The 13,960-nt window shown below is 54.9% G+C and overlaps 1 protein-coding gene and 1 non-coding gene across 2 annotated transcripts; both read right to left on the bottom strand.

Moving 5' to 3' along the window:
* Positions 1-5,654: 5,654 nt before the first annotated feature.
* TRNAK-UUU (transfer RNA lysine (anticodon UUU)) lies at positions 5,655-5,727 on the bottom strand. Its single transcript has one exon. It is a non-coding gene; the product is annotated as a tRNA-Lys (tRNA).
* Positions 5,728-6,057: 330 nt separating this feature from the next.
* On the bottom strand, positions 6,058-10,260 carry ARL4C (ARF like GTPase 4C). Its single transcript, XM_060624247.3, has one exon. The coding sequence runs from the start codon at positions 9,672-9,674 to the stop codon at positions 9,096-9,098; it is 579 nt and encodes a 192-aa protein (XP_060480230.1). The 5' UTR covers positions 9,675-10,260; the 3' UTR covers positions 6,058-9,095.
* Positions 10,261-13,960: the final 3,700 nt, after the last annotated feature.

Genomic DNA, 13,960 nt, shown 5'->3' with positions numbered 1-13,960 from the left:
AAGCTCATTGACTTCACAGCTCTTCTGGAACATTCTCCCTGTGCCAGGTCCCGGTTCCAGGCTGTGAAGGGCTGCCCCAGGGTAGGGGGGCTGGTCCTGAAGTCAGATTGCCCGACGGATTCCAAGCCTGTGACAAACATAGTCCCTGTCCCTCGACGTTTGTTATGAGGCACAGACCGGATGTCTACCCCGTGCATTCAGCCCAGCGCTCGGCGCCCCGTAAGTGCTCAGTGATTGTTCTTGTGACTGTCTGTCTGTCTACCCATCTGTTTGTCTGCCTGTGTCGTGAAGGTCCACATCAGCACCGGCAGGATGAACACATCTACCTCATGGCCTTTCAGAGAGGATTACATGACGTGAATCTGTCAAGTGCGTAATTCATAGCTCAGCATAAAACAAACGCTCCGTGAATGGTCGCAAGTAATATTATATTAATCATTTCTTTTCAGAAAATGAGCGCTGGTAAAGGGCTTCACCGTTAATGGCTTTCTCAGCTGCTTACTTGGAATTACCCTCGAGGTGCGCCTCACTGTCCTGGCCAGAATGTCCTGACCTCCCCGGTGGTAATTGTTAAACCAGGAGCCGAGACCTTAGTCCTTCTGTCCCCCCAGCAGGGGCCAACCGAGGCGGGTCTCGATCTGCCTGTGATCTGTGGGCATGGGGTGGTTGATGGTTTCCCTCACATGGCAGCTCTGGTGGGGAGCCCTACGTGTTTCGTACAATGAAGGGGTGGGGGTGGTGTCTGAGGCACCTTATCAGCTGAGAGGTTTTAGCCACAAGTAGCTGAAACCCCAAGTAAAGGGCATGTCATTTTCTGCAAGTCCTGAGGTCAGGTGGTGCCGGGGATGGGTATGTCAGCAGCTCCACAGTGTCATCTGAGACCCTTCATACTTCCCTCCTGCTGTCCTCAGTGGGTGAGTGGGCTCTCAACATGGTGTCAAGGTGGCTGCAGCCACTCCAGCCATCACATCTTCATTCACTGAAATTCAGAAGCAGCAAAGGAGAGCTGTATGATCCAACGTTAAAACATAAGGAAGATCTTCCAAAGCCCATCCATTTATTCCTCTCCGGGAAACCCTTCCCTTGGGTCTCAGCACCCTTCCCTAAACAAATCCCAAGCAAGAAGAATTGATTAATTTTGTGGCTCAGACCCATCTCCCCTTAAGCTGAGTGTAGAGTCACTTTCCCTGAGCACATAGTCGTCAGGCAGAGGGCACCCCCAAGTAAAAGTGGGGTTCTGCCTGCGAGAAAGGTGGAAAGAGGCACGGATTCGTGTGTGGGTAACCCACGGTGTCTGCCTCAGAGGATTTTGCCTCATTCTGACTCTTCAGCCCCTCATTCCGTCATCCCGGTGACTTGCTCAGACGGAAGCAAGCGGAGCAGAATTGAGGCCCGGAGTGAATTTCCGGGGGAGGTGGCCATTATTCAAAACTTCTGCAAGAAACCCCTCACTCTGTGGTAGCAAACGGATTCCAAGGCAGATTTCCCAGCACTTTGAGGTTCGGGGGTGGGGGGGGGGGTCCACACTGGGAGAGAGAACCAGCGTGAGGTGAGAAGGGGATTCTGAGGCCGCGCAGGATCAGCCCCTCAGATCAGCCCCCGCCCCCGGGTGTCTGAGTGGGAGTAGACACTGGGGAGCCATGTCACGAAGTATCTGATGGCCATTGGGAATGGGACGCCACAACGGGGGTCAGCAGGACGGGGGCCAGCCGCTGCGGCCGCCATGCTGAGCCCAGCTTCCAGAAGGACACTTCCGCAAGCAGTCGGGGGTGGGGGGGGACGGGGTGGAAGGGAAGGAGAAGGCAGAGCAGTTAGCACAGTCGTATCAGCTCGCCTCCCAAGGAAATCTCAGAAAGAGCAAGAGAGGGAGATCGAGGGGGGGACTGGGCGTCTTCTGATGGCACGCACTGAGACAGCGTGCCATGCTTTTACTCCCAGGCTGGAGTGGCATGGAAAACGTGAGCTTGGTTGAATTAATGACTTTCCGTTTGGTCAAACTGAGGGACGTTTCACACCGGGGTTCAGCGCCAACGTGATACCTTCCCCTTGCTTCACCCCCTAGAATGTCAGCCATCTGAGGACAAGAATCACGTTCCAAGACTTCCCGGCACACCCACCTGGGGGAGCGTCCCCAGCATAACAGGTGTCACGATTATTTGCAGACATTATTATTATTTATTTTTTTTTTTTTGCTGTTTATTTATCTTTGAGCGGGGGAGGGGCGGCGAGAGATGGGGGCGGGGACAGAGGAAGCAGGCCCTGTGCTGACAGCAGACAGCCTCACACCGGGCTCGAACTCACCATCGTGACCTGACCTGAACTCAGGTCGGACGCTTAACCGACTGAGCCACCCAGGCGCCCCTGCAGATATTATTTTTAACAGCATTTTTTTTTACGTGATGGACGCGGCATCCGAGCGCACTGCAAATGACATAGCAATGCGAAAGTTCATCTGCAGAATAGCGGCCTCCGAAGTATATTTACGAAAGGAGCCGGTGCGGTTGTCATTACTTACCCTGATGACTTTTAAATAATGCATTGAAATCGTTTTAGCTTTCGTGAGACACGGGCAGCTGAAATTAATTGCACGGGGAGTTAGCGTTTAAGGAGGGAACAGTCGTGCGTGGCCATTAGAAGCAGAAGCCTGAAAGTGACAGAGGTACGGAGGCTCATTTTCCCCAAGAGTTACTTAATGGACTCTTGCACTAAAGGTTCTACATCCCAGAATCTCGCAAGGACAGACGCTTTCCTCCTGGAAGTCGGCTTTGGATGTTCTCATCAGTGAAGACACAGAGGGGACGCGGGGTGGGGGGCGGGGGGTTGAGCTCGTCCCTAACAGCAAGGGGAACAGGATGTCCCTGCAATCCAGAGCCGGCCCGGCAGAGAAGGGGCCACAGTCCAGGCGTGCTGTGCTGACCTGCAGGCTTCTGGACCTGCCCTGTGCCCTGTGCTCTCTTCTCTTTCGTCACTTTATCTCTGTAAACACCGCGAGGCATGGGTGGGGCCGGGGTCTTCAGCCTCTTACCGTTGCTGAGGGACCCCGGTAGAGAGCTGGCTGTCAAGACTGCACCCCAAAGCAGGAGCACTGATACCCCACGTCCACCCTTCCGGGGGTGTCAATGCCGCTGTGTGGAGTGGGGAGGCATTGCCCCGGACACAAACAGTCTCCTGAAGGAAATACCGGAAAGAAAATTCTTCAGGGATGGGAACGTGGTACCAGAGGGTTTGGATTTTCCTGGACCTTGGATCCTGCTGAGGAGGGAAGGCGAGGCTCTGGGCTTCTGTTCTGGCGTGTCGATGGTGGCGGGCGTGAGTTCTGGACACAGTGCAGATAGGATCCCCCCTGGCAGGAGGGTGCAGGGGTGCTGGAGGGTGCAAGGAGGGTACTGGAGGGTGCAGGAGTACAGGAAGGTGCAGGGGTGCAGGAGCGTGCAGGGGTGAAGAAGGGTGCAGGGGTGAAGAAGGGTGCAGGGAGGGTACTCGAGGGTGCAGGGGTGCAAGAGGGTGCCGGGATGCTGGAGGGTGCAAGGAGGGTACTTGAGGGTGCAGGGGCTCAGGAGGGTGCAGGGGTGCTGGAGTGTGCAGGGGTGCAGGAGGGTGCAGGCATGCAGGAGCGTGCAGGGGCTCAGGAGGGTGCAGGGGTGCTGGAGGGTGCAGGGGTGCTGGAAGGTGCAGGGGCTCAGGAGGGTGCAGGAGGGTACAGAAAGGGGCGGTTTGTGGTGACTTTCCTGGAAAACATCAAATGAACAACACTGCCCAGGTACCCAGTCTCACCTGGTACCGTTGGATGAAGGCTGGCCCCACAAAATAAGGGCTGGGGTTTTGTCTTCTTTCGGTTTCTAGTATTTTTACTCATCTGGAGAGCACTGATCCCTAAATAGGTTTTGAAGAATTTTTCAGGTGTCGGGACTTAAAAATGGCATCTGTGCCCTTTCTTTTTTAAAAATTTAACGTCTGTTTATTTTTGAGAGAGAGAGGCAGCACAAGTGGGGGAGGGAGAGACAGAGAGGGGGACACAGAATCCCAAGCAGGCTCCAGGCTCTGAGTTGTCAGCACAGAGCCCAACGCGGGGCTCGAACTCACACACTTCGAGGTCATGACCTGAGCCGAAGTTGGAGGCTTAACCGACTGAGCCACCCAGGCGCCCCGCATCTGTGGCCTTTCTGATGTTATCTGGCTCCTAAACATTAGCTTCTATAGCAACCGGGACGATAAAATCAAGCCTCGCTCATCTTTTAAGAAAAACCCCTAGGCTCATACCTGTTTCCACCCTGTGTACAAGTTTCAACCTCCTGCAAAGTCACAGCAGTGATTCATCTCGTGACCGTGATCTTGGAGAACGATATTCACAGTTTGTCTGTTTTCACCTTAATTCAAACATTTCACGGGAAATAATTATTTTGTATAACGTGTGTAAGTTTATATGCATCTAATGTACGTAGGTTTCAAATTTACCACGAAAACTAACCAACGAGAATGCAGTCATGCAGCCGATAGTTAGGGAGTACTCACTCCCTGCTCAAGGTGGTTTTCCGCACTGGCTGCCACGGATCCAGGCCTTACCCTGTCGGGGGGGGGGGGCTCACAGCCTGGTGAGATGGGCCATGGGAGCAGCGGACCCAGTGGTCCACACAGCTCCGTCTGGCCCCTCACCCAGCCTCGCAGAGCTCTGGAAGGGGAGACCACACGCCCGGGACGGTCCACAGACACTTCCTGGACTCCACTCTGGCCTGGGCCTGGGGTGCGGGCAAGGTTCCAGAGCATAAGGACACCAAGAAGTGTGGGTGAAAGGCAGATCGCGGCAAGCTGACTTAAATGCTTGTGGTCGGGTGGAATTACGGTGCTTTCCACGTGTTGCTAGCGACCCGTGATCAAAGCTGGGGCTGCTGACTGAGCACCGGAGCCGAGTTATGATTGTGTTTTATCCTCCCGCATGCACTGTGACCCCATTTTACAGAAGGGGAGATCGAGGCTCAAGAGGCTAAGAAATGGAGAGTAAAATGATGGAGGCCCTAAGCGCTGGAGTTGAAATTTGAAACTGGATCCTTTTGCCCCCTGAGCTAAGACCCAAGGGGGCCTTGCTTTTGTGGCCTGGTATCTGCTGAGGGCCCTCACGAGTGTGGCTGCATTGACCCTGTCAGAATGCTGCGGAGTCAGCCCCAATCGCTTTTTCTTCAGAAAGTGGGCCTTTTTTTGGGGGGGGGGGGGCGCTTGGGTGGCCCAGTGGGTTGAGCGTCCGACTCGGCTCAGGTCACGATCTCGCAGTGTGTGAGTTCGAGCCCCGCGTCGGGCTCTGGGTCAGATTCTGTGTCTCCCTCTCTCTCTGCCCCTCCCCCGCCTGTGCTCTGTCTCTCAAGAATAAATACATGTTAAAAAAGAAAAAAAGAAAGAAAGAAAGCAAGCAGGCCTTTCCCCAACAACAGGTACAAAACACGATGGTTTCACTGCACCTTCTACGGCAGAGGACTCAAAGTCCTGGATTTCTTCTGGGTTCAGCCCAGATCGGAGCAGAGGAGGTCTAGGCGCTGAGCAGCTTTGTGACGATTCACGTTATATCAGCACATAGCTACTTCCAATTGTACACAATCCCATGGTATTCTTGAAATGATTAACAATCATGACCTTGTTTTGTGTGTTTGTTCAGGTAGGCTCTATGCCCAGCGTGGGGCTTGAACTCACGACCCTGAGATCAAAAGTCACGTGCTCTACCGACCGAGCCAGCCAGGCGCCCCAAATCGTGACCTTTTTAATAAACTGACAGGCTGAGGACAGGCGAGGCACTGAAGGCCTTTTTCCTGAAGGATCTGGGAGGACCAGGGACAGGCACCCCGTAGGGCGACAGGCGTAGGGGGACAGGCACAGGTGTATGGTGCGGTCCAGCCCTCACACTCCTCTGCTCAGGACAGAGCTGGACACGGAAGCCAGAAAAACTGAGACTTGATCCAGCCCCAGGCGGGCCCCAGAGGCCGTCTGGTGAGCCATCCAGTCACTCCTCAAAGAAGGCCTAGGAATAAAGAAGGGCAACTTGAAAAACCATCCAGACAACTTCCCCAAACGTTTGATTGTATAAATAATTTATTTCTGTTCACAGCATCATATATGCATATAAAAGGGAACAGGACCAGAAGAGGACGTTCAGGACAGAGAATTACAGCAGCAGAAAGGAAAACCGAAACCAGGAGACGATAGTCCCAACACCATGACAGAGAATCTGTGAAGAGAATCGGCTTGAAATAAAACCGGCCTCCTTGTGTCTAGGGGAGAACCTTTCGAAAGGTCACGTGGGGAGGCCACCTTCCTCCGTGTGAAACCCATTCATTCTTCAAAGGGGCAGGAGGCATAACAGATCACTGATGCCATATTGGAGGGGACTCCCCCCCGCCCCCCCCCCAAGGCCACGCCAAGGTAACTTGACGCGTGCTTCCTCTGTTTGGTCAGAGACAAAAGTGGGCTGTTACTAGGTCAAACACCACAGAGATCAACGGAGACTCTTAACTATTGGTTGATACACCACAGGGGCCTTACTTGACTGCACAATTTACTAACAGTTGACTGCACCCCTAAGTATCGATAATGCAAAAACCAAAGTCATTTCGCTTCGCTTGTAAAGCATGACGGGACTTGAACAGGGATCTTGAACCTAAGGATGTTTAGCACGAGGTGGTTACAGCATTTGGCATCTTCAATGTCACAAAATAAATATATTATTCTCTCAATAGCGTGGCCCTACCAAAATGTCAAAGTGCATAAGAAATTGTTACATGTGAAGAAAATAAAGGAGGATGGGATTTTTTTTTTTTTTTAATAACTCTATACAGAATCTTCAGATGATGGGACCAGCCCATTTAGAAATCAGTGACTACGCTGTCGATACGTAAACCGAATTCTCCAGGCTTTGACAGTGCTTAGCTCTATTTTCTCTACTGAGTTGCTACAAAAATACCAGCCTTGGGGAGGTACCAAATACACCGACCAAAGATAAAAGGAAGATGATGGGCCTGCTAGGTTTCCTCTTTTAAAAGGTTTCCTGTAAGAATTGGGTTTCAAGCAGGAGGGCAGGACCACCTCTGGTTCTTAAATTAACTTTCTGAGCGTAATGGACAATAGGCATGGATATATAATCTGACGACCTCACATGCTCGAGCATGATCATGCCCAGTTGCTATATAGGCCTCCTTCGTAAAGAAATTCCTCACAGTGGGGTGTGTGTGTGTGTGTGTGTGTGTGTGCGTGCGCGCGTGTGTGCATATGCAAAATTCTACCTGTGAACATGAATTTGAAGAGGAAATTAAAACCAAACGGTAAGTAGAAATTTCCCTTTTTGATACTGTGTCTCAGGGTAAATGACAGCTTCTGCAAACCAAGACTCAGTCCTGATTATAAAGGATTTTTAAATCACATTATTAAAAATATGTATTTCTTCTTCTCTCGCTTTATCTATTTTTCCAAAGCCTCTTTCAAGTAAACCGCGAAGTGCCTGAGTACAGGTGATCATTACATCACACGCTTTCTTTGATCCCAAGCACTCATTGTTTGCATTTGCCTAGCAGGCCAGTTCCCACAAGAATGGATGGGGAAGGACCTCACTCCTTGTGCTTTTCCTTTGCTTTTAAAATCCATGCAACGAGGTCGGCTTTTGCAACAAGGTGGGGTTTTATTTTTTTGGCGCATGACATCAAATACTCTAACGAGACATTTTTAATGAAATGCTTCAAACCAGATAGGCCACGATGAACCAAATTAGAAATTTGAACACGTCCCCACTTGCAGCGTAAAAGGATCTAAAAGGGCAGAGCGGAGTCTTTTTTTTTTTTTTTTTCCTAAGGTGAATATTTCTAAGGTGAGTATTCATTTGTAGAATTTCTTAAAAACATGTCTGAAAACCGAAACCCATCATCAAGCTGTTCGTATTACAAGAGACGGCCTTGCAAAAAACCATCTTGCAATTCGGCACACATCTGCGGCTCGTGTGCTCATACAAACCAATCAGGAGGCTAAGAGATTTTTTAAGATTCCACACATATGGGTCTAGGTATTTATGCCGATTACACAGGACAGAGGGAGGTCCCTGTATCTACACACACACCCCATCCAGCATTTACGCCAAGAAGAGCCTTACCCTTTAAAAACCTTTAACTATCCTGCAAACAGTAAATATATCATTTGCCACCACCTCCAACAGTTTTTTTTTGTTTTTTTGTTTTTTTAATTTTTATTGGTCTCTTTGTGTGATAATGACCTACACATGGACAGGGTCCAAACCATCTGGAAGATGTCTGATTCCAGGCTGAAAAGCAGTTCTCAACCGAACTGGTCTTCCGTAGCCACCAAAAAAGCACCAGGAAAGGGGCAGCTTTGTGGCCATCCCCCCGGCCAAGGCCAGCGCGGCGCCCCACGCTCTCGGGCTGCTGTATTGTTCCAGGCAGTCCTCTGATGGCCCAAATCACCACCACCTCGTTTGGGCCCAGAGCAGGACAAATGAAATTTCAACAGGGGCCTGCCCTGTGACATGAAACTATCCCGCTTCCCGAGCCCACGAATGCAGGGGGAGGCCGTTCCCCCCCAGCACCTCCCACTGCCAACCTGCCCCCCAGATAGGTGCTCCCAGGGTTCTGGGAGCCGCATACCTCAGGTGACTCACAGATGGGAGCCCCAGTGAGGGCGGGGCAGCCCAACTTGTGGCGGGCGGCGGAAGAGATCGCTTTTGTCTCTGACATCCGAGTTTTCCACCTGGGCCGGGAGGGGCGGACAGCAGGCCAGGCGCGTCCACTCCCCAGCGCCCCCCACCCATTAGTAGCTCTGGCGTTCAGACAAAAGGTCCCCTGAGCTGGGGGTGGGGGCCGATCGAGGGCGGGCTGGCAACTCGGTATACACACCCAGGTTAAGTCACTAGTCCTGCGTCTGGGTGCACAGACTCCGTTTTAAAAATTCGAAGCATAGCTTTGGTTCTCGGTCTTTGTTCGCGGGCGCGGATGCTCCTTCGTTCATCCATCCATCCATCCATCCATCCATCCACCCATCCATCCCTGACTTGCTCGCTCCCTCGCTCGCCCCCCGGCTCGCGCCCCGCTCGCTCCCGAACACAGCCGGGCGCATTATCGCTTCTTCTTCTGCTTGAGGGACTTCCTGCGTTTCAGAATCATCTCATAGAGCTTGTCCATGCCCTCGGTGAGGCCCTCGCCGATGATGGCGCACGCCGGCTGGACGTGGTAGGTGGTGGCCGGGATGAGCTCGTGCAGCGCCAGCTGCTTCTCGATCTCGGCCACCGGCAGCGACTTGGGCAGGTCCTGCTTGTTGGCGATGACCAGCAGCGGCGTGCCCTGGTTCTCGGCGAACTTGGTGACCTTGTGCAGCTCCGTCTTGGCCTCCTCCAGCCGGTCCACGTCCACCGAGTCCACCACGTAGATGATGCCGTCCGTGCAGCGGCTGTAGGACTTCCAGAGCGGCCGCAGCTTCTCCTGGCCGCCGACGTCCCAGAAGTGGCAGCTGATACCCTTGGCCGTGCCGTTGCTCAGCTTGATCTTCTCGGTGTTGAAGCCGATGGTGGGCACCGTGTTCACGAACTCGTTGAACTTGAGCCGGTACAGCACCGTGGTCTTGCCGGCCGAGTCCAAGCCCAGCATGACGATGTGCAGGGACTGGAAGGCCGAGATGTTGGAGGAGATGTTGCCCATGGCTCCTGGCTGCGGCGCCGGCCACTGCGGCTGCGGCGGGAGGGCGCCGCCCCCCGAGCAGCTACGGGGCCCGAAGCGGCCGGGAGCACCTGGGCCAGCCCCTGTCGCCCTCCGCCGCGGGCACCGGCCCGGCCTCGGCGGCCCCCCCCGGGGGGGCGCTCGGCTCGGCGCGCTCAGACGCCGCGGTCCCCGGGCCCCCGCCGGCCGGGCATCGCGTCTCTCCGGCGGGCTTTTGTCTTCCGCGAAGCCGCCTCCGCGGCGGCCGCGCAGGGGGGGGGCTCGCGCCCGGCGCCCTCCCCCCGGCCCCGGCTCGCTCTGCGGCTGCCTCCGGCCGCGCCCCCGCGCTCCGGCCGCTGCCCGGCTCTCCGCCTGCCCGCCCGCTCCGGGCTCCGGGCTCCGGGCTCCCGGCGCTCGCCTCTGCCTTGGGAGGGCCGCGGGGCCGCTCCCGCTCCCGGGCGCGCCTCGGAGGCGCAGGCGGGGCGCGGGCTTCCCCGGGCGTCGCTACCCGCGCGGCTGCCTGGCTGTCCCCCGCAGTCCCCGCGCCGCCGCCGCCGCCGCCGCCGCCGCCGCCGCCAGCCTGCAGCGGCGGGAGGGCGCCCGGCCCCGCCCCCGGCCCCGCCCCTCGGGCCCCGCCCCCCGCCGCCCCCGGACCGCCGAGCACCTCCCCGCCCCGCGCGCCGCTTTCGCGCCTTCCGAGCGTTCGAAATCGCCCTCCGCGTCCCCTCCCTCGCCGCGAGCAGACAATGGGCCCGGGGCCGACTCTTCCTCCCGGGCCGGCTGACGCATCGGATGAAAATAGCTCCAGGCTCCCGGAACCCCCAGCCTCCGAGCCCGGGCCGCACAGCCTGCCTCGGGGAGCGGGTTCGGGGGTCCCCGTTCAGCCGGCCCTGGAGCGGCCCGGAGGCCCGAGAGGGGGCAGGCGAGGACAGCTTCCGCCCCTGGGGCTGGGGAGCTCCCGGGTGGGCGTAGAGGGCCCCGCGGGGGGGGATGGGGCCGTGTGGTCAGGCCCCCGGGAGAGGAGCAAGGAAGGCGCGGGCCTCAGGCAGCCGCCAGCCTGCACCGCGCGCCTGTCCCGGCCCGGGCGCACCCCTCTCGCTCCCTCTGCGGTGCCCGGGGGGCCCGGCCCTCCATAATGGCCTGTATTGCTTTCTTCCTGGGGCTCCAGGGCCGCTGCTGCGCCTCGAGCCCAGGCCTGCGCCCACGGAGCCCCCAAGGTCCAGCGTTGCTTGCCTTGTGGGGGCCACCGTGAAGGGGAGGCATTTGCACCCTAGGCCACAAGCCTTGCTTCCCAGATGGCTTAGACGACTCACCTTTCCCAGACAGCACTCTAGGCTGCCACAAACAGCGCGAGCATCCTCGGGAGCCTTATGGGGGAGCGCGGTCTGCCTCTCCACTCAGACCTGAGACCCACCTGCTCCCAGGGGAACCACGCCTCCCTTGGGGCCCCAGACGCTCTTGGGGCCTGAAACTTTGAAAATGAGTCCAGAGCTTGGAGTAGATGGCACCGTGGGTTACAATCAACAGCAGCTCCCCTTCCCTGGTTTCCATGTCCCTTCACCAATGCAGCGCCTTTCATTCTGGTTTGGAAACACGTAACAAATGCGCGTCCTCTGGGTGCAGAGCAAGCCCAGAGTGCATTATGGGTAACACAGACCTGGGGCCCGAGCTGCTCCGGAGAGGCAGCCGGTGGCCGAAATGGCCCCTAGCATCTTTGCAACACTCCAGTTTATTAGGCAGAGAAGACAGGAACGGGGCCACCAGGGACAAAATGAAAACGACAACGTTTATGAACAAATACCGAAGTTTTACGGAAATGCTTTCCTTGACCACCTCCCCTGCACAAGCTGTGGTAAAGTAAATGAGAAGACCACACCTGAAGATCCCATCTTTGGGACTCCCGTGGTGGCAGCCGTCACTGCCGTCCCGGTGGTCCGGACGGGGTCCAGGGACTGGAACTGGAATGTCAGGGCTGGAAATGGCCTTGTGGGTCCAGATGAGGAGACGGAGGCCTAGGCACCTGGGACTTTGCCAGGGCGGAGCCAGGACTGCCTGCTCCAAGCCCAGTGGTATTCATGCCCAGGGCCCAGGGCCTGCCGTTCTCCCTCAGTTCACACACCCCCCACACACTGTTTGAATGTAACAGGGAAGGAAGTTGTAAGCAACGTGAATTCAGTTGCAAAAGACAGAAACCGAATTCACACCGGGTTGGGCAAAATGGAAATACATTCACTGACGTAACTGAAAAGCTTTATGCTTAGGGTTGTCTTCAGGCATGGCTAGATCCAGGAGCTCCAAGGAAGTCTTAGACCAAGCCTCTCTCTGTTTTTCTTTGTATCGATTCTTTTTCCTACTGGCACCCCTGGACTCACAGCCTTGGTTTAGATCCTAGAAGAAGAAAGGTGTAGCTCTTTCCCAGTAAGTGCAACAAAAGCCCGGGGGACACACCCTTTCGGCCTGTTCAGCGCACCCTGGGGTCAAGACCGCTGTCCAGGAGGGTGGAGCACACCCATAGACATGGCCCAGGGGCTAGAAGTGGGGAGGGGTGGTTCCCAAAGAATATTCAGGCGTCTGTTCTCAAAAGGGCAAGTGGTAGTAAGCAAAAATAACAGAGGTCCACGTAATTTACAATGATGTCATCTGGTTATTGGGAACCCTGGGAAGGCAGGATTTTGTGTTTGGGGAATGATTTTCTCGGCTCTTCTGAAGGTCCGCCCCAGAGATAGTCACCTTCTCATGAGATTGTTTCTTCTCCTTCTTTGCTCTGTGTTACAGGCAGGGCCTAGGCTGGGTGCCAGCCCCAGACAAGCCTGGGACTTGGGCATTTATTTGGAAAGTGATAGAGCAGGGAGGAACCCTCTGGATCTGGCTCCCACAAATGATTTTTTTTTTTAAGTTTATTTATTTATTATGAGAGAGAAAGAGAGAGAGCACGCGATCATGAGCTGGGAGTGGCAGAGAGGGAGGGAGGCAGGGAGGGAGGGAGAGACAGAGAGAGAGAGAGAGAGAGAGAGAGAGAGAGAGAGAGAATCCCAAGCAGGCTCTACACTGTCAGCACAGAGCCCGAGGTAGGGCTCGAACTCACAAACGGTGAGATCATGACCCAAGCTGAAACCAAGAATGGGATGTTTAATTGACTGAGCCACCCAGGCGCCCCTGCTCCCACTAATGATCATAACACAGGGCTCCTTTTTCTCACCTGCATCTACCTACCCCCCCCCCCAACCCGCCATCAGGTCTTGCTTTTATTTTAAGGGTAGCAGAAAGGAAATATTTTAGTAAAACATTTGATGTGTCCTCTGGATGCTGTGCTAATTACTGCCTAGGGAGGGTTGACCATAGCCCCCACCATTTGCACCCCACGGTGGGGTTTAGCAATAAAGGGCCGTCTGTCGTCCAGTAGAGAAAACAGATTAATAAACATGAAATAGCCTTCCAGAACAGAGCCGTTAAACAGCAACTCACTGTAACTGAATAGCAACCACTCTACGTTCTAATTTCACTCACCAGGCGATAAGTTGATTTTACAGTTGATAATTTAACTTCTAACACCTAAAATGTCACTCAGCTGGGTCAGCTGGTGACTTGCCTTCCCATATGGATGTAAGTCGAAAAACACTGGAATTATGTAAAGGAAAGTAGTTTTCACTACCGTGTCAGAAACGCCAAGACTCGAGCCGAGTCTCCTTCTACAGGGACACAGCATTGCGGCTACCCGCCCGGGGAAGCGTGCAGAAACTGGCTGGACGCTCTGTATTTCCCAGCACGTTCTAGCCACTGCCTACTTCACTGTTCTCGACCTCCTCATGTCTACACTGTGTCTAACACCGGTGGTTGCAAAGATTAAATAACACAGGCAATAAATAAATAAGAAACAAATAAATGATACGCGTAAAAGGGTTTGGCACCGTGCCCGGGGAACAGAGTAAGTGCTCAGTAAATGTTAGCCTTGCCAACAGCAAAGAAAGGGGTTTTGTAGGGTCCACACAGTCCTTGGATAGTGACACCTGGCCCCCGGGGGCAAGGGTTCCACTGAGCGCAAAATACTGGCTGCGGGGTGCCACCTTCTGCACCCCCATTTATCAGGATAGGACCGTTTCTCAAAAAGCGGCGCGCCCTTCTGTCTTGCCTGAGATGCATTTCACGTCCAGCGGCCGTGACTTTTCAGCTCCTCTCCCTCCTGCATCAAGATGGCTCGACACCCAGAAAAAGACTCAGGTAGTTCCGGGGAACAGAATACGGTAGCTCCGCAGTCTTTTTGAAATTGTATCCTGACGTTTTCTGAAGGG

This window comes from Panthera onca, chromosome C1 (genome assembly GCF_046562875.1).
Source record: "Panthera onca isolate mPanOnc1 chromosome C1, mPanOnc1 haplotype 2, whole genome shotgun sequence".
Taxonomy (NCBI): Eukaryota; Metazoa; Chordata; class Mammalia; order Carnivora; family Felidae; genus Panthera; species Panthera onca.
This window is presented reverse-complemented; position numbering and strand designations above follow the sequence as displayed.